The sequence below is a fragment of the Ornithodoros turicata genome, unplaced genomic scaffold (assembly GCF_037126465.1).
Source record: "Ornithodoros turicata isolate Travis unplaced genomic scaffold, ASM3712646v1 Chromosome12, whole genome shotgun sequence".
NCBI classification, from domain to species: Eukaryota; Metazoa; Arthropoda; class Arachnida; order Ixodida; family Argasidae; genus Ornithodoros; species Ornithodoros turicata.
In genome coordinates this window covers 3,178,162-3,203,993 of record NW_026999301.1, presented here as the reverse complement: position 1 = coordinate 3,203,993, position 25,832 = coordinate 3,178,162, and the positions used below count along the sequence as shown (strand labels likewise).

General features: G+C 46.4%; 1 protein-coding gene across 1 annotated transcript in view; it reads left to right on the top strand.

Moving 5' to 3' along the window:
• The first annotated feature begins 11,639 nt into the window (after positions 1-11,639).
• The window catches only part of LOC135371620 (cytochrome P450 2F3-like), a 101,110-nt gene continuing 86,917 nt past the window's right edge, over positions 11,640-25,832 (top strand). The window contains exon 1 of the mRNA XM_064605609.1: positions 11,640-11,828. Coding sequence (XP_064461679.1) covers positions 11,799-11,828 — 30 coding nt within the window. The 5' untranslated portion in view covers positions 11,640-11,798. The remainder of the gene's footprint in view (positions 11,829-25,832) is intronic.

Below are 25,832 nucleotides of genomic sequence, written 5' to 3'. Positions count from 1 at the left end.
CCTGCTATTTTCTGGGTGCATCCTATCAAGAAAGGTAGAGACCTGGATCATATGGTTAGCTGTGACACCAGTCAAATGTAGTGGCAGTCGGATTGCATGATGTCAGCTACAGCAGTCATGACCATCACTTGTAGACCATTGTCAGCAACCTCTAGCACATGACATATATGCCTCCATAACATAATTCTCGCTTGTAACCCACATTTTGAGGCATGTCCGACAATTCAAACAAATTTCTATGGTCCCCTGGAGTTTGAATCAACAAGAGTCTACCACGCATGATAGATTGTGTTGAGTTGCGGTACGCAGCACATAAGCTCATGCATGATGCTCACATCTTAGAAGATACAAGAACATACCATACGTAGCATCTTCCTTTAGAGGTACGGGTACCCACGTTTTCTCTCCAACTGCGCGCGGTCCGCATTTTCATTGTAGTGGAGGATAGCTAGCTGTGTCCTACGAACCCGTTCTCATTCTCATGACACATTTGAGTCTTCCTAAGCCTTGAAAACTGCAAATTATGTTTCATACCTGGCGACCATCCCCTCGTCCGAAAATGGATAGGACTTTGGCAGGAAATAGATGAGGACACTGTGGAAAGCCTCTAGTACGTAAGTTTGCCCGTGCGAGGAGAGCATTGGGATGTCCCTCAGGAGCATAGGTGCCATCAGGATATCCCTGACTCGTCAGTAGGTCTCTGTATCTACAATGGCATGTTGTCAGATGTTGTCAAGAGACAACCGGAACGGCCAGTGCGGCAGCAGAAAAGAAGTGTTTATTCGGAGCACGGGCTCCAGAAGCGTGAGCGTGCTGTAGTCAGCACTTCATTGTCTCTTGGATCACTACAAACTACCCTCCCCCTCGGGGGGACTGGAAGGATTGTCCGAAGCAAGGGAGTCCAGGAAACGGACTTTTTAGGGCGCGGGGCGGGGGACACCGGGCCCGATGGAAGAGGCGTGTCGAAGGCCTGCACGGAGGGCGCGTCGATGAAGGCTGGCTTGGTGCAGTCTATGGACACCGTTTCCGGCTTGCCGTTGAGGTCGATGACGAGGGTCTTCGTGCCATGACGGAGCACTTTGTGCGGGCCGGAATATGGGGCCTGAAGAGCCCGTCGAAGCCTGTCCACGCGGAGGAAAATGTGGGAGGCTTCAGATAGAGCCTTGGGAAGGTATCCCGGCGACGGCGGGGGAGGGCGGGTAGCCGTAGGATGAAGGCGGGAGAGTGTAGATTGGAGACGGCGCACGTAGTCAGAGGGGGCATCGGGCGGCAGGGGGGAGACTTGGAACACGTCAGCCGGTAGGCGGATGGTAGTGCCGTATACCAATTCCGCGGAGGAACACTGGATGTCAGTCTTCAAGGCCGCGCGAATGCCGAGGAGGACCAGCGGCAGATTCTCGGTCCAGTGCTGGGGCGCGCCGCGGGCCATCAGGGCTTGCTTGAGATGCCGATGCAAACGCTCCACCAAGCCGTTGGAGGCAGGGTGGTACGCGGTGGTGCGGAGGCGCGTGGTACCAAGGAGCTTGGTGAATGCTGTAAATAGGCGGCTCTCGAATTGGGGACCGCGATCAGTGACGACTTCCGTTGGCACGCCGAAACGGGCGATCCAGGAGGAAAGAAACGTGGAAGCGACCGTTTCGGCCGTTGAATCCGCCATGGGGGTTGCCTCTGGCCAACGGGTGAAGCGGTCCACGCATGTGAGAATGTATCGTTGGCCATGAGAGTGAGGGAGGGGGCCCACGATGTCGATGTGCACGGTAGCAAAGCGGTGTGACGGGGGGAGGAACGTGCCAATCGGAGACTTTGTGTGGCGGTGGCACTTTGACAGCTGGCAAGGAGTGCAAGCGCGGACCCACCTTCTGACGTCCTGGCGCACTCCCGGCCATACGTAGCGATCCGTGATCAGCGTAATGGTGGCGCGTGCGCCGGGGTGTGCGAGGCCGTGGATGCTATTGAATATGGGTTTCCGGAGGGCGTCAGGGACAAGAGGGCGAGGGGATGCACCGGATATGTCGCAGAGCACCGGCGTCGGAGTTAAAGGGTACGAGATATCTTGGACTTTAGACCGGTAGACGCGGTGCGAAGCCGTTGCAGTTCGGGGTCCCGTGCCTGGGCGGTAGCCAAGTCCGCGATTGAGAGCGGGCTGGAGGAAAGGGTGGAGATGCGGCTGAGGGCGTCAGCCACTACATTCGCGGAGCCAGCGATGTGACGAATGTCGGTTGTGAACTCCGCTATGTAGGAAAGGTGACGGATTTCCCGCGGAGAGTAGTTGCGGCCGGCCGACGCCATGGCGCCGACTAGAGGCTTGTGATCCGTCCAGAGTGTGAAGGACCGCCCCTCGAGAAAATGGCGGAAATAGCGAACGGCTGAGTAAGCTGCCAGGAGCTCCTTGCTGAATGCGCTATATCGTGACTCTGCTGATGATAGCTTCCGTGAGAAAAATGCAATGGGCTGTGGGCAGGAGTCAACCTCTTGCTGGAGTGCGGCGCCGACAGCCTGGGCGGAGGCATCCACAAGCAGGGAGAGCGGGGCATTGGGGCGGGGGTGGGCTAAGAGGGTGGCGTCGGCAAGGGCTTGCTTGACGGCCGTGAAAGCGGTGTCGTGCACGCCGGTCCACGGCAGAGATTGGCGGGGGGTCTTAGGGGATTTCAGGAGGTCTTCGAGGGGGGAGAGAAGTGCTGCACAGGCGGGGACGAAACGGCGGTAGTAGTTGACAAGGCCGAGAAATCTTCGCAACTGGCGCACGGAGGATGGAACTGGATAGTCCATGATGGGCTGGATCTTTTGAGGGAGGGGAGCTATCCCGTCAGCAGATACGTGATGTCCAAGGAATTCTAGAGATGTCTTTCCGAACTCACATTTCTGTAGGTTGATAACGATGCCATGAGCATCGAGGCGGGAGAAAACCTGGCGGAGGTGGTCGTGGTGCTCCTGTTCGGTCGCACTGGCAACCAGCAGATCGTCCATATAAGCGAACGTGAAAGGCAGTCCGCGGAGAACAGAGTCAATGAATCTTTGAAACGTTTGGGCTGCATTGCGCAGCCCAAAGGGCATGCGCAAGAACTCGAATAATCCAAAGGGTGTTATAATGGCGGTTTTGGGGACGTCTTCGGGGGCTACAGGGATCTGATGATATGCTTTTGTTAAATCAATCTTGCTGAAAAACTTCATGCCGGCGAGGTGGAAAGAAAAGTCTTGAATATGGGGCAAGGGGTAGCGGTCGGGCTTGGTGATGACGTTGAGAGCCCTGTAGTCTCCGCAGGGACGCCAGTCCCCGGTTTTTTTGGGGGACCATATGAAGAGGCGTTGCCCAGTCACTAGAGGAGGTGCGGACGATTCCAATGGCGAGCATGTGCTCAAATTCACTGCGGGCTACCTTCATTTGATCAGGAGAGACTCGTCGGGGCTTGAAATGCACCGGCGGACCTGAGGTGGAAACGTAGTGGAGGACGGAGTGATTGACGGGCTTAGTCCAGTCTGGTGGTAAGCACAGTGAAGGAAATTCGCCAAGCAGGGTGGCGTAAGGAGATTGTAGCGCCGCAAGGGTGGTTGTGGCGAGCTGTGGTGTGGGAGACGAGGCGATGCCCGCAACGCAGAGCTTGGTGCCGTGGTCAAGAAGAACGTGGTGCCGGAGGTCGACAAGCAGCCGAAATGTTCAAGAAAATCGGCTCCGATAATGGCTTGATCGGTGGCCGCCACTTTGAAAATCCACGGGAAAGTACGGCGGAGGCCGATGTCAAGCGTGAGGGATCGCTCTCCGAATACGGGAATGCCAGTGTTGTTTACGGCAACGAGGTGATACGTAAGTGATCTGAGCTTTTCCGAATTAGTTGCCGGTAGTATGCTGACCTGAGCCCCGGTGTCGACAAGAAAGCGTTTCCGGGAAATCAAGTCCAGGCTGGTTTCCCGGCCACGTGCAGGGTGGGGTGCAGTTACGAGCGTGTGCCCCGAACGACCAATGGTACCAGCAAAAGGTGGTCGGGTTCGGAGGGACTGGCGAAGGTGTCGGATGCCTGCGGCGACTGTTGTCCGTACGAGGCGAGCGGGAGCCTGGGCGCCTTCCGTCGCGGCGAGAGAAGGGGGGGGGCGGTGGGACGCAGCGGGGGCGGGCTGGAACTGGCGCAAAGAAGCCACTGCCTCCGCCAAGGACTGAATGTCTGCCCTCAAGGGTGAAAGTTCAGAGGCAGGGATGGTCTGGGAAACGGCGGGGACGCTAGATTCCGCTGGATGGTGCTGGGAGGCAGAGTGGTGTGAGGCGACGGCGCAAACAGGCGGCGGTGCCACCTCCATGATCTTGTCAGCGTGTAGGGAGAGTTCCGAAAGCGAAAGGTTGGTGGCCGTGGCAAGAATCATCTGTACGGTGGTAGGGAGTCGCTGGAGGAACAATTCCTTGAGTAAGCGTTCATCGAAGGACGAGGCCCGGTCGCCTAGCAAGCCTTGAAGATGTCGTAGGAACTGCGATGGGCGGCGGTCGCCCAGGTCTTCAGCAGACAGCAATTGTTGGTATCTGCGTCGTTCGGAGGCCATAGTACGTTCAATAAGAGCTGATTTGAGGGTGTCGTACGGTGTTTCGCCCATTGGGGCCATCAGGACGTCCGCGACGTCGGAAGCGACTTCGGGCGGAAGGACAGATACGACGTGCCTGAATTTCGTAGGCTGTGTGGAGATCCCGGCGAGCTGAAATTGGCATTCTGCCTGCAAGAACCACACTGAGGGATTGGCGGGCCAGAATGCAGGGAGTCGGACCGCGACGGAATTGACGTGCGGCGCCGGGGCTGGCGCGTCGGCGCCACCCTGGGAGGTCATGGAGACGTTCGGTACGTTCGGGTCACCAGATGTGGGAGCTCGACCGGAGCCAGAGAAAGAGACAACCGGAATGGCCAGTGCGGCAGCAGAAAAGAAGTGTTTATTCGGAGCACGGGCTCCAGAAGCGTGAGCGTGCTGTAGTCAGCACTTCATTGTCTCTTGGATCACTACAGACTCACATTTATCCAGAGTTAACTTATTTAGATTCCCCACTTCCCAAACATTGAATATGGGGACGGGTTTCAGCTTAAGGCACCGCTGAGTTCAATATTCATAGGTCTGTCATTATCCCGACCACCAGGAATAATGGATGTCACATAAGTGAGTGTGGAGTGTGTAACACTTTACAAGCTGCAACTAAATTACATGCTCCACTATGTCAGTTTTGTCAGTGCGTACCTTCTCTGAGCCGTTGTCGTGGTTCTGAAAGCATAGTAGCGCACTGGGTACAGGGGGTTGTCATGCTCATGGCCGTCGACAATGTGGTTAAGTGCCGACACCCACGTTGCGATGCACAATTCCCCATCATCCCCACTCGGTTTCGGACACCAATAGCCATGCCTGGTCAGGCTCTCAATCCACAGTTTCACAACATTGTGCTTTGTAGAGCGGCTCAGGGCTATGAGCTTCTTCTTGATACCTGTTGGGAGACACTGTGCCTGAAATATCAAACTATTCTTACAAGTCACTATGCTCGCCCTTCTCGACGTGCCACACATCAAATCGATGTTTAATATGTGGGCAGGACTCCTTCAGCATGGCCTTCATCCCAGAATGGCGGTCAGTGACTAAACTGTCCACAACCATGTCTTGGACCTCGAGGAATGCTAGGCATTACTGAAGGCCGTACGCTTCCATGGTATTGCTGCTGGAGACCTCGGATGACTATGTCAGAGAAAACATTATGAATAACATATTAAGGATATACAACATATAAGTATTTTTTGCTATATAAAAAATGAAATGAGTGTAGATAAGCACTATGCACAAACAGTATTTGATCTGAGCTTTGCCCGAGAAGCCATGCTTAAAACGTTAATCAATGAATATCAATTGTGAAATTATTGGCCCGCTAATCAATATCTCACATAGAATGTCCTGGCTGTATGACCCGCACACAAAAATAGCATCTTCACAGATTTCATAGCCGTTGTGTTAAAATGTCTGACATATAAAAAACAAGTAAATATGGGATGACCACCATACCTATGTTTCTGGTGACGATGCCTTGAGTTATCCAATTCTACCAAGCATTAGCGTATAGCCGGAGGGGGATTACTGGTTCAGCCCCAAATAGTACATTTGGTAGTGCAGTTGGGAGAGAGAAATTGTAGAAAATCCTCCTCTCTTATGTAAACTCCCTATAGAACCTCTCCCAAAATATTCTTCTGGTTACACTTTTGCTACGGAGCCTACAACTATGAAAAGCTGCTCTGTTGGTCATACACAGATAGATCTGAAGTACCTTCACCAATTCGAAGTGGACGATGCGGTTGACAGCTGTCTCCAGAAGAGTGTATGTATCATAGAGCGCTGTGTGGCCAGGTGAGTCACACCTGCCGTCTCCGGCAAGGATCAGGGGTACCGGACGAAGCTGGAACAGGATAACAGCCTGCTTACTCATGTAGACCTTGAAACATTAGACATTCGCGACTTTTAATGCAATATGAGCGTGCATCAAAGTTAGGTGATGAACTGAGGACTAATTGGGTCATAGACACTCGCAGTGTTTATTTTTCCACGTTACGTCACTGCACTCACGTCATTCACAGCAGGGAAAAGGTGCTGCTGAAAAGTACTGTGACTTTGTTAGGGTTGCCACCTTCATCATATCAAGCATTCGAAATGCTTTTCTGATGTTGACCCCGGAAAACAGAATGGCATAACATAGCAGGATGTTGCCAAGTGGCTGTCCTTCACCCATGGTTGGCTGTGCCAAGTACGCTGTTTGCCACAGCTGCAAACAGTTGTAGACTTTACCGATGTTCCCTTTGTTGTAGTGTCAACACGAGCTCCATCACTCATGCAGAAGGGGCAGAAACACAAGAGTTCTTGCAGGCTGGACTCAGCGACTAGGAAGAAACGCTCCTCCGGATTTACTCTGAAAAGCAGAAGGATATTTATTTGCTCTACAAATGTATAGCGTCGTGTAATTATACTGTAGAGAATCGTTCACTTACGTTTGACGACTACGAGATTTTGAGTGCCCAGGCTGCTGCTGCTTCTCGTATTCATCACTAAAAAAAGGACAGGGTGAGAAGAAGAGGAGCTGTTGTTATCCACTTAGTGTCTCTTATGCTTACTCTTCAGTATCCGAGCTCTCCGTTGCTGTGGACAGGTGAAACGTCGCATCCATAGGGTCAGGTTGGCTGTGTACATCAAAGAAAAGAGGTCATTCCGTTTACACTTTCCATGGACACTGACATGTAATGCAGTAACCAAAGTCTCAGTAATAGCAATTTAGTAACTGATATGCTCATATAGCTCACATTACCTGGAGGATCCAACTGTCGTATCCAACTGTTCAGGTACTGGAATGGAGCTCCGGTCCTTGTCATGAGACATTTCAAGTGAGGCATCAAAGAGTTGTGACGTGCCCACATCATGCAAAGGAACCTCTGCTGTGGAAAGCAATGCACTTTTACCCACACTGTCTTCTGGGCATTCCGTCATTTCCGATGACGTGAAGGATAGGCTACTGCCAGTTGGAATGGTCAAGTTCGTTTGACTTGCCCTGCTTGGCATAAGGATTCGGGTTTGAGTTCCCGCATGTAGACACGCAAAGAAACTAAGACATTTTGGAAGAAAGTGCTGAAATCATGCTTTTCTCTTACTTTGTCAGTTTTGTGTAACCTTAATGGGTGTTCCAAAAACCATGTATTGTGATAATGGACCTCACAGCTATGGAGTACAACTGCATGCATATAAAGTACCTTAGTAGCTTCCGTAACATTTCCATATCATGCCATGTGTGTGCAGGCAATGCCAACAAGCAACACGAGAGGTATGGTGAGTTGTACAGTTGTTCAAGTTGCGACTGCCTCCGTAACCTTGTTTAGCTGACATTTATTGTAAGGATGCAGCAGTGACCCTGCACATCATTATAGCTTTCTTCTGAACAACAAATCATCAACATCAACAAATTTTGTGTACCAAAAACAATCTGCCAACAATCTGAAATTGTGGAGAATGTCAGTCATGTAAGGCAGTATTAGCATCACTCTGCTTTGCCACAGGTCAGTAATTGCCTCTAATTACACATGTGAAGTGTTTCTCCTCTGTGTTACGTGAAGTACAAAAAAGACATATCGTCAGACGTTATTACCAAGTGTGGCAGTTGGAACAGCAGTCTGAGTGTTCTTGTGCACCATTTTTCTAGTTTCAATGTGAGGCTCATATGGCACCAAGGTGTACAGGAAGCCATATTGGCTGACTCTCTGGTATGGAAGCAAAGGGTTGAGGGGTAGTCCATCCAGGACGAGTACTTGAAAAACCAAAAGAACATAAAATTTCGTATTAAATGCATAATGCCCACTGATACCTTCACACTGCATCAGAGAAAGTATATATGTGCCTAAAGTCTGATTTTCAGAGAGAACGTAAACTGCTTCCTCATAATTAACCCGAAAACCATAAAACAAGGTAGATAAACGTGTTGTATACATACCACCTTCTGGCAATGTCGTTGGTGCCATGTGCTGTGAAAGAGAACATGCACTGGTACCACTCGTAGATGGCACTCCTCTTGGTTCTCTAATGCAAGCGTATGATATCAACCCTATCAACATGAAAACAGCTAGGTAAAGACCCCCAGTAGAAGGGTAGAAAGGGTAGAAAGGTACAACAGAAAAGGCCTGTAAGACACTGCACTAGAGATGCACTGCATTTTATGTAGGTACATACCATCATCTGGTAATATTATTGGTGCCATCCGCTGTGAGACAGGATATGCGGTGCCACTTGTAGGTGGCACTTGTGCTTCTATAATGCAAGCATATGATACCAGCAGGCTGAGTTTAAATATGGTGCGGAGCCGTGAGATATCTTCATTTATTAATGAAAGCAATCTCCATACATATTACAAAAGATACTATCACTATATATTACTGCTAGACAGACTACTACTGACAGACAACACGCGCACTACCAATGCTATAAGAGAAGATATATTGTTGTTGACATGCCAAATGAAGCAGACTCCATCATGCTGCCTGACTGAGCCTGTAATAGAAGTACAGTGTTTAAAAAAGAGAAATAGGTACATATGAAAGCACTCGAAGCAGACACTTTACACGCGCTATGTGGGGGGATAATGACAGCATCATCAGTCTTGTTATGGTTGTGCCGGCGATGTCCCGCGATGTGCACTTTTGCCAGCCAATAAATAATATTGGTTGCTGGATAATTCTGTTTGGAAATCACGACTGCCTAACTGCACACTATACCGCTCTCGTACTGAAATAAAAGCTTACCTCGTCACTGGGCATGTCAAGGCTTTCCAATTGTTCCGGGAACAACGTAGGCATAGCGTCAGGTTTTAGCCGCCTTCGTTTTGGAGCGAACCCGAGGCGAACCTGCATGGTGTCTGTCTCCAGATAAGCTTCGTCAGAGAAATGTGAAGAACATATGTGCGGAACACGACGTTCTTTCTCCATAGCAGGATATCTGCTTGCGATGGCCGCCTCCCATTTTCGTTTTGTGTTATTGTCCCTCGGTCGGTGAAACGTTAGTTCCGGGTTGGCCGCGGACGAATTCATGCAGCCAGGAGCATAACATCTCGTTCCTGTGCTCGTTGACATGATATAATCTCCTTTGGGAGAAAGTATCACAGCGAAACACTTGAAATATATATATATATAAGCAGGAAAAATCAGAAGACGACAAAGAGCTTACAGGAAGCCTATACCGGAAGCCTACAGATGCTCAGCAATACTTATCGTTCCGCAGTTGCCATCCAAGGCATACTAAGTTAGCCATACCTTATAGTCAGGCATTGCGCTACCGCAGAATATGCACTAACGATGCCGAACTAGACAACCATCTCCAACGACTAGAACAAACCTTCATTGATCGTGAATACCCGGACAAACTTGTTAAAGACGCTATAGCCAGAGCAAGATCCACAGATCGCCAACAATTGCTCCAAAGATCTCCTCGAGCCAATGGAAATTCTGCAGTAAATCTCACTGTCACATTCAATGGCAGCGTTCCTAACATTAGCCGGATACTCAACCGCCACTACACAATTCTTTCACAATCTGATCGGATGAAGGAAATATTCTCACAGCCACCGCGCGTAAGTTATCGCCGGGCGCGGAACATCCAAGACAAACTAGTAAATGCCAAAATTAACAAACTTCCAGAAAATAACATTGGTTGCCACCCTTGTAATGCAACTAGATGCCAAATTTGTAAATCAATGCAAGCCGCTAACTCTGCAGATAGTACCAATTCTAATTATCGGGTCAACATTAATGGCGACTTTAACTGTAATTCTTCCAATGTTGTCTATCTTCTTCAATGTAATGAATGCAACGCCCAATATATCGGACAGACAGCTACTTCATTTAGAACGCGATTCAATAACCACAAATCTGACGTCGCGAAGAAACCTAATCTGCCAGTGTCGCGCCATTTCAGTAAACCAGGACACTCAATCACCAATATATCTATTTTCATCCTGCAGTCAGGCTTTCTTTCCCAGCGGCTCAGGGAACAGCGCGAGTCTTATCTCATTCATAAATTCCAGTGTCAGATAAACGAAGATCCAGGAATCCTTTCTACTATTCGCAACCTCCATTCCTAATCCAGCACAATACATACACTCTTTTGTCTCTTTTTCAGGCTCACGCGTATTTCCTCAAGGTCCTGCTGCACAGACCCGGTCATTCCCCTTTCACTTAGTCACCAACCTATGTTAGTCATGACAAAAGCGCATGCGCTGCTCTCTTTCCCTTGTACATAACCCTCTCCCATATATAAAGCTTGTTCTTGTCACCAAACCCCAGTCCCGTCGAAGGCAGCGCTGACTGCCGAAACGTCGACCCCTATCCCCTTATATGTGTTAATAAACTCCCCTTTGTGTTTTCCTGTAAGCTCTTTGTCGTCTTCTGATTTTTCCTGCTTATTTCATTCTCGTGGTCAACCGCCCTCCTAAGCTTCTAATATATATATATATATATATATATATATATATATATATAACGAAGTCGAGGCAGACGGTCTCAGACACAACCTTCGACGGAGAAGCTCGGGGACCGACTACGCTCTGATTCGTCCGTCGCGTCATGGTCCGAACCACGTCACAACGATGTCGTCGTTGCTGCGACGCTCGCCGCCGTAGAGGCCGCGCGAATTTCAAAATATGATTGTGAAATAACTAAACAATTATCGCGAGAGAAAAATCGTCAAGTAGGTTGTCGGAGGATGCGCAACATCATGGTAGCAGATTCATGCCCACGTTCACGGATGCGACCGTCCCTTTAACACCGGTAACGATATGGCGATCGCGTTACCATAAATTTATAACGGAGAGGCTTATCCGATACCCATTCAAAAAGTATCGCGATCACTACTTCGATACGGAAAGAAGTATCTATTACGGTGATGATGTTACGCACAATACTAGGTAACCGTAACCGCTACGCAAGGCTTGTCAGACGCCACAAAGGCGGTCTCATAATCATATCGTTCGTCAACATTTGCTGTGCGTCGGATAATCATTATTACGATAAGTCTGGTCGGTAAATAAAGGTGGGAAGCACGCTGGTACGCACGTGGGTGACAAAGTGCACGATTTAGATAACATATACCAGAACAACAACACGGAGTTTTCCACCCTCAGTCAATTGCGCGACTTTTAAGGGACTCTTTCCGTACAGACAGGAAGCATCGGTTGCATTTTAGTGGAACCGTGCGGGTTTTCGCCGCGTTACTTTATATCTACTCAGCACATTTCTCCCATTATACTCGACGATACGGAGGGATATACAATGTTGCTGGACTGGAGCTCCGCTGCAAAGGTGAGGTGAAAAGTACATGAAACGTGTGCAGGACGGATTAGGCCCTTGACGAAGGATTCGCTGTCCAACATTACGGCTCCTCGGTGCCCATTTACCTGGGCAACACAAGGTGTCATTCTCATTGATTGTAATAACTAGCATCCACATGTGACCAGGGACTTGGAAGAAAAATCGAAAATTTGACAGGTGTACGCATTGTACAAAGTGACGCTCCTAAAGTAGCGAACGTGGTTGGGTTGCTATCTCATGCTGCGTTATTCTGGAGCTAGGTTGCTTATAGCACGGTCCCTTGATATCTACCATCAAAGGACCGTGGTTATTTATGTCCCGGAACCAGTCTCTTTTATTGTGAACACCCAAATGTTGTATCATACCTTCTTTGACGGTGGCTTTTATCCGAAAAAAAATAAGCCTAACTTCACGATATGTTACGTGTACTCAAAACTCTATGTGTGCCCACGGTAGGCAAATGATATAATCTTGCCTTGAGGATAACATACTTCCAGCCTTCGCTGTCACTCATCTGCACCTAGGAATTAATCCTTGGGTGCTACATATGTGACTCCGGGCATTGTAAATAAGCGATTATCACTGAAAGGTATTGCAACAAGAGGATGAAATCATATTGGTGTGTAAAGTTGAGGCACAGTTCATAAATAATTGTCGCGGCAAGGCATCTCGAAGCAGCTGGGTCATTCTAGGCCAAATCACCCAAAGGTCGTGCTCGATCTCCCTCAGTTTTCGTTCCAAAAATTATCATGGACTCCTTACTGCAAATAAAGACACTTTACCAAGTTTTACGGCACTATGTTGAACCGCTGTCGATTTAGGCGGGGTCAAAGTTCGTCAGCCTATCGCAAAAATAATGCTGCGAAAAAAGTAACATAGTGTGCAGAGTTTTGCGTCTAGGTTGATTGTTAGTGACATAGAATGAAAGAGCTTGGCCCTAGCATTCTGTCAATATGAAGTTCTTACCTCGTGTTCCATCTTCGACGAGCGAAACAGAGCTGCTTTTTTTGCACTATTTCTTACAACTTTGCGCCTTGCTAAGGGCACTTTTCGCACAAGGTGGAAAGGTTAAAAAAATCCAGCGTATTCTGGATCATCTATACTTGAAAACCACATGTTTTGAAGGCCGAGCACATGCTACTTTTTGCCACATTTAATCCCAAATGTCGTACTTTTGGCTATGTTGGCCATTTCCAACGCCATTTTTGACAATGAAGCGTTCGGCCGAGAACAATCGAAATGGGTAGAGATGGCAGGTGAATATCTATACTAAAGCTTATAGAAAAGGTACTTTTTGATAAGCGCGACACAATATTTTTTATGTCCCGCATTGTTACGCGAGGGCCGCGCGAGACGGCGCGTGGACAGATCGTGTGCCCAGGGGCGCGTTCCCAGCCACGTCGTAGGTGCGCGAGCTCGCTATTGTTTCACCCATCCCCATAGCAACAGCCGGGTCACGTGACAGGCTTCGCGATGGAGCACTAAAGAGCCGTTCCCTGCTACCCCGGCGGCGGCTCGTGCATCACGTGACCGTAGCCGTTGTGAGCGGAGGTAGGACGACCCAAACCTCTTCGGGGTTCGCGATCAAAATGGCGGATCTGTTCGTCATTTTTGACGAGGAGGGCATCGCCGATCGCGACCCGGAACGCACATATCGCACTTACAGCGATGCTTTCGCTACGATGTCAGAGGACAACTTCATTGCGACCTTCCGCTTGTCTAAGGACGCTGCTAGAGAGGTCCGCGAAGCTGTCAAGGGGGATCTAGAGCGGCGTAAGTATAACTATAGAAACTCATACAGTGCACTTGCTAACTGCATTTGTGCACCAATGCAGAAGTTCCATTTTTAAACAACGGCACATTTCAGCTCAGCAGTGGCGTCGTACAACCCTCAGCGTCGAGCAGAGAGTTTTAATGGCGCTACGGTTCTACGCCACTGGGGCATTCCTCGGCAACATTGCGAGGGAAGAGAGCTTCGTTTGCAGTAAGCATGCAATATCCGAGGCTCTCCACGCAGTGAGCCTAGCCATCACAATGAACCTTGCGCGGAAGTATCTCCGGTTCCCCTCGACTCCAGAGGAAAAGTTGGAAGTAAAGCGCGGGTTCTACGAGTTGGCTGGGTTTCCTGGGTGCCTAGGTAAGCAATCCCTGTTTTCCATAAACAACATAGGAATGCCTCTCACAATGCATGCAAGAATCATGATGAATAACACGTCTCCTCCGTTTCACTTTTTTTGCCTAATGGCAATGTGTAACAAAAAGTCAGTATACAAAAACATAAACTGGATATAACATGAAATAGTAATGGTGATTAGCTTCAGCATTCGTGATCATGCAACTCCCTGGTACAAAATGAATGATTATCCCCTAAAAGTCGTGTCAGAGGGGAACATCCTCATTATTTGAGTGTACATTTTTCGCAGGTGCAATTGATGGTACCCAAGTGGCAATACAGCAACCGAGCCTTGCTGATCCACGGTTCGTGGATGGAAACTACTATTGCCATAAGGGATACCATTCCATCAACGTCTTAGCGGTGAGCAATTCTCGTACTTTTTTGGTACTTATTTCTGCACAAATTTCCACAGTACGAGGTAACTCGTTACTGTAACTGAGTTCCTATTTTGGTAACTTGTAACGTAACTCGGTACTTTTGCGCCGTGGTAACATTCAGAGGAACCCGTTCCTTTTTTTGGTAACTTTGCCAAAGTAACTTAAGTTCCATGTTACTTTTAACTCCCTTTTTACTCACGTCCACACATTTTCTTACTTTCTCTCCGTTTCCTTCATGGCATATTTTGCCATAAAACATGATATTCAATGAGTGACAGTATTTTATTCAGGAAGTAAGAACCGCTGCCATTGAAATAAAGCTGAACCATTCTGCGCCCACAGGGGGTAAGATGCAAAGTGTTCGAATAGACCTTTACCAGAGAAACGTCATCATGACATTGGTAGACAGACTGAAACCGAAACAAAGCGGAAGGACGGCTGGGTTCCACGAACGGGCACATGTTCGCCGTCTCCCATTGAAAGAAAAATAGGACCGAGAGTCTTGTCCATTCAAGGGATCATGTCGTAATCCCCTCAAGACTGTGGTTTTCGGGCGTGACCTTGTTCACCTAGCTTCGAGCGTAGTTCAATTCTACCAAATTTTGGCGCTATCGAACACTATGACGTCATTTATTTACAAACAAGGAGAGGTCTATTGTTGGACATAAAGGAAAACGATCTAAGCGTGTTGCACTCCTCCGCAGGCAACTCAAGGTCTAACTCAACTGCTCTTGAGCTGCACCTGCCTAATGCCATTTTGTGTCCTAGGTAACTTGGAAGTACCGCATTCTTTTTGTTAAGTAACTCTGTAACTGCCAGTTAGATTTCATGCTGAAGAACTTCGTTATTAACTTAGTTACACTTAACACGCGGTAACTTAACCTGTAACGAGTTCTTTTTGACGAGTAACTTCTCAATCTATGAATATTTCATTTCAATTTTGTACCACAAAGTCAAAAAATCAATTAAGCAACTGTGTTTCCAGAACCATTGTATTTCCAATGCCCCTATGTACATTCTCTTGCTTGTTTGTTGCCTTTTATGCATACAGAGGATGTTCACGCTGTAACATTGCACATCTTTCTAAGATCTGTGATGCAACCAGGCGCATTCTGTTCCTGAATGCCAGATACCCGGGATCGTGCCATGATGCCTCTGTATGGGCAGCGTCCCAGCTCTGTCGAGAAGCTCCCACAATATTTGAAGATGGAGAGTGGCTAATTGGTGAGAATTTTTTTTGGTTAGTCTGTACATTTCCTGCTTTTCTTCGTTTGGTTACTGATCTGGGTTGCACTTTTTTACGATGGCCCATTTTCATGTAACCCTTCCCCCCCACCACACACACTGCAAGTTGTGTCAACATCCCCACACATGTACTTCAGTGTTTCTTAGACGCTGCCTAGATTTTATTGCCTGCCAACACCTGAGTCGCGGGTTCAAAATGAAGCTCGCAGGCCTAATCCTACCTCGTGAGAGAAATGTATATAAAAGGCACATCTATGTGACGTCCTGATAGCTATTGCAGTTCACGACTGCATCATCATATAGCTAGAGAGCATGTGTTATGCTTTTGTTGGTTATTCAGTGATCTGCTCAACAGATTTCTCCATATGACATTTACGTATACAGGGTGTTCAAAATTAAGCTTTCACGAGCGCTACGCAAACACAGCGATGACAGGAAACCGGATGACAACGTTATGCTACTTGTGTAAGAAACAGGTGCTGCTAATTATGTAGCACCTGTTTCTTACTCAAGGAACAGAAAAAATAGCACCAGTTTTCTTTTGTTCGCCTATTTATAAAGTGCTAGTGAAAGCTTAATTTTGAACACCCTGTATGTCAGAGTGTGTCAAGTTGTCATTTCAGACTATCCGTGGATGCAGATCGTTTAATTTGTCTGATACAGCCAACATAAAAGTCGATGAGGTAGTTAAACTTAGCTTAGAATGACGAACAAAATACAAGCCTCACAATGCCCCTTTGCATGCTTTGATGTAAGAGAGAACATACTGAGGGTGGGTGTTTGTGTTTCCCAGCATGGCTTCGCACGTTGAACGGAGGATGGCTAGCATGGTGTATCTGCTAGCTTCTCTGGCCAGAAATTGAAGGATGTGGAATGGGACCCACTACTGGTGCCTTATTGCTTCAGCGGCGAATTGAAGAAATAGAATAAAACGGAAACATAGATTACACTGATGTGACCAGCTGCTCCCTGACGCTTGATGAGTGCAAGCATGCAGTGACTTGAAAGATTATTTTTTAATATTCATTTGATACAGCCATTCTCAGTACTCAGTCTTTTAAGTCTCATAACATGTTTGAGTGACCTGCTTTGCACTACGTGCTATGATCACGATTGGGCATGCAACCTACATCTGCAGAATAACGGATGAGAGTTTTTAATAATCTACAGGAGACAGCGCCTACCCCTTGCAGCCATGGCTGATGACGCCTGTCCGAACACCAACGACACAGGAAGAAGAGGACTACAATGACGCACACAGTCGAACACGTGTGCGCATTGAGCACTGTTTCGGCATGCTGAAGATGCGGTTCCGGTGCCTTCAGAGGTACCGCACCTTACACTTTGCTCCAGACCGGTCGTGCAACATCATAAATGCTTGTGTGGTGTTGCACAACATGTGTATAGCGTACAACACACCTCAGCTACCTGACGCAGCTGACGCAGAAAGTGGGCCTGATGATGACATGACAGAAGAGGCACACGTTGCGGGGGCAGACGATGCAGAGGACAATGGCAGTGCTGTTGCCACAAGCAGTCGTGCAACCCAGGTCAGAAGTCGCCTTATAGCACGGTGCTTTAGGCGACATCTTTAACTACCTAACTGACTCCAGTGCTTGTGGAACTTTGTCACCTGTGGCTATAAAACTGTGCCTTTGACTTCTGCTCTACAACAGGGGCCTCAAACACCTGAGCAAGCTGTGTGACTGATTTTCAATTTCTTTTTCCAAGACTATTTTGTGAAGAAAGTGCACAATACAGTTTGTAAATAGCGGGTAATTTGAATTCTCCTGACAATTGTATTTGTTTCTGAGGGACTACACATTTTTGTTGCATTGTTTTTCACGTTTTCAGTACTGGACTTGGAAAGGCATTTGATTTATTTCCCTTGTGTGTCATGTTGGGTTTTCCAGTAACAAATTTTGTACACACACAAGATAGCTCCACATTAAGTGCACCTGCCCATTTGTTCCTTTTAGCCCATCACTGTATGCTATAATAAGGTGTTTTATGGTAAATGCTGTTGTGTGTTCTCTGTGTGGCCCTCTATGCAACCAACAACCTGACTTGAGTTTGAGGCCCCTGTTCTAGAGCTCATCAATTGTAGTGACATTCATTATTTGTTGTACCATAATTTCGTGTGCATTAGCCGTGGTACGTGCACAATTTTTTTCCTCACAGAAGCCCTGTAGCTTTTCTCACAGAGCGGCTTATCTGGAGACTATTTTTCCGTCGTGTTTTCCCCATAGGGTGGTTTTAACAAAAGTGCCAACTGTGTCTTCGGAACAGCGCTGCCCTGCCAATGAACGAGCAATACGTAATAGGGGCTTGTCCACATTCAGGTAGACTGACTTTCTGGTGCCTTTGCCAGGCAGCTTTAACGAAAGTGGTGTTAATGATTCATTTCTTGTGGAAGGCTACTGACCTGTCGATCCATGAAAAACACTCAACGGCACAATCTTACCCTGGTAGTGCACTACAACTGCCCTTCTTTGTTGTACACCATGCAAACCCTGGAATACGGACCACATGCAGGGTTTTTGGCCTTCTCTATGGTCTTTTTTGTGGCATGAAATCAGTTGTCGTATTGCACACGGTTTATCCGGCAAAAGATTTTCAAAAGACTTTCCTAAGGACAGTCCCTGTAGCTTATGCGCGTGAAATTACGGTACTCAACTCATTTTATTCTCCTGTACATACACATTTTAAGGTATACTCAATGACAGCGATGTGCATACATGCCACGCAACTTCCTTACAGTTTTCGAAGATTTTCAGTATTATATGTGGTGAATGTTTTCCTATCAATGGAGGGGAAAAGTGAGAATTGGTTTATTTGTGATATCATAGTATTTACTTTCACTTCCAGTTCTTACTCTGTGGAGGTAGCAGTGAAAAATTGAAAGATTTGTTTATGTACTTGTGTTTCTGTGCAGTGCACATTGCCTTTGTTCACAGTGTTGCAGTCCTAAATTCATGTGCCTCTGCTCTGTTCTTCCAGACTCATGCTGCCACTCGTAATTGCGAAATGTATTAAGTGAATGTGTCATGTAATGTGGGTGAAGCATACGGAAACACCACAAACTGCACACAGAGGATCAACTGATAGAAATGTGTGTGATCAACAAGGACAGATACCAGTAACGAAACTGACAGAACTGATTTATTGAAGGATTACAGTATCCCGTGTCAAATATGTGCATGTGTATATACCAGAGATGGGGAAATTAGTATACAAAGGGAACTCATTGCTGCTTAGGTTACAGTGCAAGAAATCTAAGTTACTAACAAATTTACATGTAATGAAAGTGAACTTTCTCCAAGTTATTCTGAGAAAGTTTTCTTTTTTTATAATTAGGGGTTTACGTCGCGAGAAAACTGAGATAAGGAGTGATGCCACAGCGGTTGGTCTGTGGATTGCTTTTGCCCACCTGAGGGTTCTTTAACGTGCGGTGACAGCTCATCACACGGTGCCCTGTATTTAACATCCCTCGAGGAAGACGGCATGTCTAAGCAGCTTGTACCCTGCCACCAAGTTGCAGGCGTCCTCGGCCGGGTTCGAACCCGCGATCTCGGGATCAGAAGGCAAACACGCTACCAACTGAGCCACCGAGGCCGGTCCCGAGAAAGTTAACTGACAAATGAACATGTTCCCGAGGAAGTTACTGGAGCTCAAAAGCAACAAATTAAGGAAAAAGGTACTAAAAAAAGAAGCTTAGTTACAGTAGCCAGTTACCCCCAATACTGGTATATAGAGTACATAAAAAATACATAGTGAATAAGTTCATTGCTATACTATCAGTAAGTGAGGATGCAGTTATAAGTTATTTACAGACATAAAAAGTGAACATAGTTAAAAATAGAGAAATCAGTCAGTAGTGGTATTATAATGTTGGGAAACTGGTGAAATGGTAAAGGGTGATGGCAAGCTGCTGTTGATGAGGGTGCAGAGGCTGGAGAAAAGCAGAAAGTGATATGGCAGAGGGGCAGACGGCACAGGCCAAAAGATGTCATGCATTGCATTTGCATGTTACAGTTGAGCTCGTGAGAGGGGTTGTCACACTGGATGCTAGCTTACCTTATTGGCTTGACCTATGTCTTCGCTCCCTCTCTAACAGAAGAGCAGCATACTCACTTATGGGAGTGAACAGCTGTAAATATTGTAAAAGTACATTACATCAGTAATTAATGAGATCTTGTATCGAGTACAACAAAGATTTGGAAACATGTTTTCAGAGGTAGTCATACTGCTATCACAATGGAATGCTCTGTTGTGTCCCATTAAATGCTCTGTACACTTCATTTCCTTCATGAGCAATGTCTGCATTTTTAAGATAGTTCCCTGACTATTGACGTTTCTGACGTTTGATCTGACGTTTTCGTAACATTTTGAAAACATCTTGCTGCTTGAGTACGTGAGACAATAGCTTCTTCTCTCTTCTTCTTCTTAAATACAATCTTCTTACATAGTAATGCAAATCATGTGCTCTCCAACACTGCTTCTGACACACAATCATGTGCACATATGTTTACTATACCTGGACAAGTGCACTCATCCTGTCTATGATTTTTTTTTGTCCCGCCACCAATTGTCGCTGCTGCTCGAGGACATCAGTGGCAATGGATGGCGGAATCCGCCGCCTTCGCCTGCGGCACGGTCTTCGTGTTCGCTGTTGCTGCTGTTGTTGCTGCTGCTGTTGCTGGGGTTCGCTTTGAACCTCAGCAGCTTCAGATGAGGCCTCCCCCTGTGAGCCATAAAACATTGTGGTACAATACCATCCGAGGATGTACTTGAGCAGTCTTATGTACCGCTGCTGGTGTTGTCACTTCTGTGGCAGCAGATGTTGATGGCAGTGGCTCTGACGTGTCACTCTGAAAAATAAAGACATAATGTTGTCCCCAAAAGAATAAAGCAAGACCGAGAGGCTAAAGCACGTTGATTCTTCTGATGCAAAATCCAGGTTGATATAATTGCTTTCAGTTTTATAACGTGGCATATTTGTCAGCTCTGATTGTGACATGATGTACCACTTACAGCAGCAGCAATAACTATTGGCACTGCCGCTTCTCCTCTGGAGGACACTTGAACCCCTCCTGCGAAGCCGGTCACCGTGTCCCAGCCAACTAGTGCCATGACACGCTGATCGGTTCCAGACAGGAGGGATACAATGTCCACTGGGGCGGCACCTGGCCCAGGAGCAATGAAGCCACTGCCTCCTCCTGTTGCATGCATTTTGTCGGATATCTGCCTGGCTCTGCTTCGGACTCTGTAGCGCCAGTCCTTCCACAACTGCTGCCACCCCTTCCCATCCTTGTGGAGTGGCCCAACTGCATTCAGATGGGTAGCGATAGTTTCCCACTGGGCTCTCCTTTGTGCCGCAGTTTCTCCCTCGAGGAACGTCCTGTTGTTACACAACTGTGGCGATTCCTCGAGGACGCCTAACGAAAGCATATGTTGCTGATGTAACGCCATCTGTAAAAAAGGGGGGAAATATGCTATGTAGTGGACAAAGACAAAAAAAAAGGAATAGTCATGTGTTGTAATTAAAAGTATTCTCCTGCCAGCCTGTGGTTTGTATCTGAGTGCTGAAGCTAATCACTATTGAGCTACTTGCGAACTCTCACTCAAATGTTCATCCAATTTGTTTACAGTAAGTACAAAATTACATTGTGCACAAGTTTAATGTCAGCAAAACATTCCCAACTTCAGTCAGAAACTTAACGTTAAACTTAACGTCTACAAACCAGGAACTTTGTTGTAATGAACACCGAAAGTCAGGACCCAAGGTAATTGAACAAAACTACGAGTAATGTGATACCAACTTGCTGTGAACTTTACTTACGTTGCATAACATCGTACAACGTCAGTTACTCACTCACAAATGATTTATGTAGCTGATTTGCACTTACCACGAAGTTTTCGCTGTGGATGTGAATGTCGATATGAAGCGACTAACTCGATAGCAGACGACAGTGCTCGGTGCTGTTATTGGTTATAAGTTGACTTAAAAAGTTGCGGTAAAGGTGGACACATTTCTGCAATACAGCAGCACTTTATTTCTGAATGTCAACAAAAGAACATGTATGGTTTTCATTTTATTACATATACTTCCAGCCTTATTGCTGTTCCAACAGGCACCTGTTGCAGAGAGTTATTGCGGGTTCGCGGTTGGTTGTCGCCAGCCGCGATGCGCACTCAAAAGATGGCGTTCCTTGCCATGCGTCGGCTGGCGGCGGCACACCGTCGGTCACACGCGCAGCGCCGACTGTGAGCGGAGCAATTGCGAGCTCGCGAGCTCGCGAGGTGGCCGGGAACGCGCCTCAGGTTTCACAAGCCGCGTCCTCCCGCCGGTTATGAGCATGCCCTTTCTTTTTTGTTGTTTTTTTTTTGTTGAGGTTTCATGCTGGACGCAAAAGATACAGCCCAACATTTTTCCATCCCTTTCTGTAGTAAACTGTGTAGTTTTTATTGTTATCAGTGCATTAGTATCTATTGTATTGTTAGTAGGTGTTTCTCAAAGACTTTCATTCGCGGTGTTTTAAAGTGGTAGTCATATATGAGAAACGATAACGATGCTTTCACAATCACAAGGAACATCATGAGCAAATCATGCTATCCCTTCAATTGCGCATTTCTTATTATTAATACTAAGACAGGCCATGTTGTGAGCGAGTGGCTTTCGCTGCATTGTAGCGTCTAAAACGTAAAGCACGGTAGCCGGTCGCGCTCGTATATCCACGCAACCTTTGACACATGATCTTGAAATCGTTCTAGGAGAGAGTTCATCCGCGGCTCAGCTGATTAGTTTATAATCGACACATGTGATGCATGCCGAGTTACCAAACAGGTCGTTATTGCTCCAAGTTTCTTGCTGAATAAAATGGACTGTGATATTACACGTAAGATGAAGTCGTTGTGTTGAACAATGACCGAAGTAGGAACGTCAGGAGGAACCTCTGAGTCTCCTCAACACCCTGGGTAAGTCGTTGTTTTCTTTCGCCATGGTTGTCTAGAGCTTACACTTCAGCTCATACTTATCTAAGTGAAGGCAAAACGCGCACAACGTGCCAGTGAATAATGTGGCAAATGCTCACGACTTATCGTCAGCAAATGCGCGCGTGCAAAATGAAGGACACCGTTACGAAAGTGCGTGAGACGCACGGAAAGTTCAATCGCAGCACCGTTCAATACCTATCCTTTTGCCGTACAGACGAAGTTGTAGTGGTCACTTTTAATGAGATACCCTACCAATGGTCGCTTTTGATTTTTAACGTTTGAAAAGAAACTGTGAAATAATAATGAAAGATTTGTGCATTCATTTATGTGGGTATCTTTTTGTTCTTACTTCAAGCTGTTACGATCAAGAAAATAAAATATGTAGACTGTCTGAGTTGCAAATAAACGTTTTATCATTGCAGTCTGCTTGGGTAAGCATCACCAGCTAGCTGCTCGGTGTGGATAGATTAGCAAGCACCACATGAACGTCTCGGGCTTCTACGCGATAGTAGTATAGATGTGATGTAGCTGTAAATAATGTATGTCTGGTCCTCCATAACGGATAGGAAAACGTCACCACACGAAAAAAAGTTAATTGCCGAACCAAGCCCCCCCCCCCCCCCCAGCGTAACCATGTGTAGAACGGGTGGGGCTTAAAAAATATTTTCTCGCCCTTATCAAAAAGTACCTTCTTAATCTTTTTATATGCTTTACTATAGATATTGATTTGTCATCTACACACATTTGGAGTTTTCTCGGCCGACCGCTTCATTTTCAAAAATGGCGTTGAAAACGGCCAACTTTGCCAAAAGTACGAGCTTTGGAAATAAATGTGGCAAAAAGTGTTATGTGCTGGGCCTTCAAAGCATGTGACTTTGAAGTATGGAAGGTCCAGAACACGCTGAATATTTTTGTACCTTACAGCTTGTGCGAAAAGTGAGCTTAGCAAAGCGCAAAGTTGCAAGAAATAACGCCAAAAAGCAGCCCTGTTTCGCTGGCCGAAAATGGAACACGTGGGAAGGGCGTGATCTTGGGAGAACGTTAGGGCCACGCTCTTTCATTGTATGTCACTAAAGTACACCTAGACGCAAAATCCTGCTGACTAGATAACTTTTTTCGTAGCATGGTTTTCGCGGTTCTGACGAACGCGCCTAAATCGACAGCGGTTCAACATAGTCCAGTAAAACTGCGTAAAGTGCCTTTATTTGCAGTAAGTAGTCCATGATAATTTTTCGAACAAAAAGTGAAGGGGGTCGAGCACGACCTTTGGGCGATTTGGCCTGGAGTGACCCAGCTCCGATACGGGTCACGTCAAACTGATTAAAAATATTCTGTGAACGGACAGCCGGACGGAGCCTTAATGATGTGGTGTACCTCATCATGCAGATTTGTATGAGAAAATCCCAGCTGCAGCAGATAACAGTGAGGGATCAGCAGGGTGGTTGCATAATCTCGATTTTTTTCTCTTTCAAACATATGTTAAAGCCTTGTCTCTAGCAGGCATATTGGCGCTGAAAGCAGTTGAAAATAATTGGTGGTTATTTTTAATGAATTATCATTCAGATGTGAGTTTCCTACGCAGCTTGACACCACGCATCTTCATAACCATTTCATACATTCAGCTTTTTTTTTTCACGTATTATCTGGGGTGGGTAGCATTGCATCCTAATTTGTGAAGATCCTAAAATTTGCCTCACAGGAGACGAAAAATCGCAAATTTGCCTCACTTGTAAAATATGGTAGGTTTTGGGAACCTCATAACTCCTCCCCCAGTTGTGATACCCGAAAGTAATCGACATCATTGTGTTCGTCTCGAAATTCCCTTTCTTCCCATAGCGGGTACGTCGTATTGTGAATTGGGGCAACACCCCCAATAGGCTTTTTGTGACGGATATCTACGGAAAATGCGTAAATTAGACACCGCGCATACCATATATTCCTACTCGTAACATCGTTCATTTTGCTCGCAAACGTTCCTGATGACTATTCTTACTTGTTGTACCCCAGAATAAATGGCAATAGTTTAGGTGAGACATGAACAGTGAACGGTATAGTAGTAGCTTACTTCGAAAAGGAAACATGTGTCTATGCCTAGCGGTCATGCCTAATATTTTACACAGTTTATTCTGAACGTACTAAATGTGAACGTAGCGTGTCTCTCGTGTTTGTCCTCGTTCCTGTTTCGATGCATCGAAGGATCTTGTATCAACCTGCTCATCTAGTAACGAACGTATTCAATGTGTTCATCCCATAGCAACTGTTCGTTAAAGATGACACTTAAACATTTGATGCATTTTACACTATCAACAGGACTATTAAGATATCCTACGTCTTTATTTAGACTAACACTCCTGTTTTTGGTCGAAATATGATTGCTTCAGTTTTACTATTATTAATGCGTGAAGAGTTTAAATTAACCCATTTCTCCAAGTTGCAAAGCATCTCGTTAGCAGTAGTGGCTATTACATCAATATCAGAGCCACTGGAAAACACGCTTGCATCGTCTGCATACGAAATAAATTCACAATTGACATCAATGTTAATTATGTCATTTAGATATCGGGTATCAGATCCGGGTATCTCAACTGGGAGCCGAGCTGTGAGGTTCCCAAAACGTACCATATTTTACAAATGAGGCAAATTTTCGATTTTTTATCTCCTCAAAGCCAAACCTTAGGATCCTCACAACTTACGATGCAATGCTTCCCACCCCAGACAATATGTAAAAAAAAAAGGTTAAATAGTTATGAAGATACGTGGCGTCAAGCTGCATAGGAAACGCAATGGTCGAAATGTCCACATCAGAATGATGATTCATTAAAATAGAACCACCGATTATTTTCAGCTACTTTCAGCGCCAAGGACGAGGTTTTAGAGGGTGGTTCCATAAGTTTCCGGCCCGACCAACTTTTAATAGTCATTGAGACGAAACAAGTGTATCACTTTTCGACATAGTCACCCTTAACTTCAATGCACTTTTGACGCCTTTCAATCAGCATTCTTATACCCTTGAAAAAATAGTCCGAAGTTTTGTCCGCAAAATGCTGGAAAACTGCCTCTTGCACCTCACTATCGTTTTGAAATTTCCGTCCTCTGAGATCCCTCTTCAAGTTTGAGAACAGGAAGTAGTCACTCGGTGCCAAGTCTGGACTGTAGGGTGGGGCGTATAATGTAATGTATGTATAATGTATATAAATATGT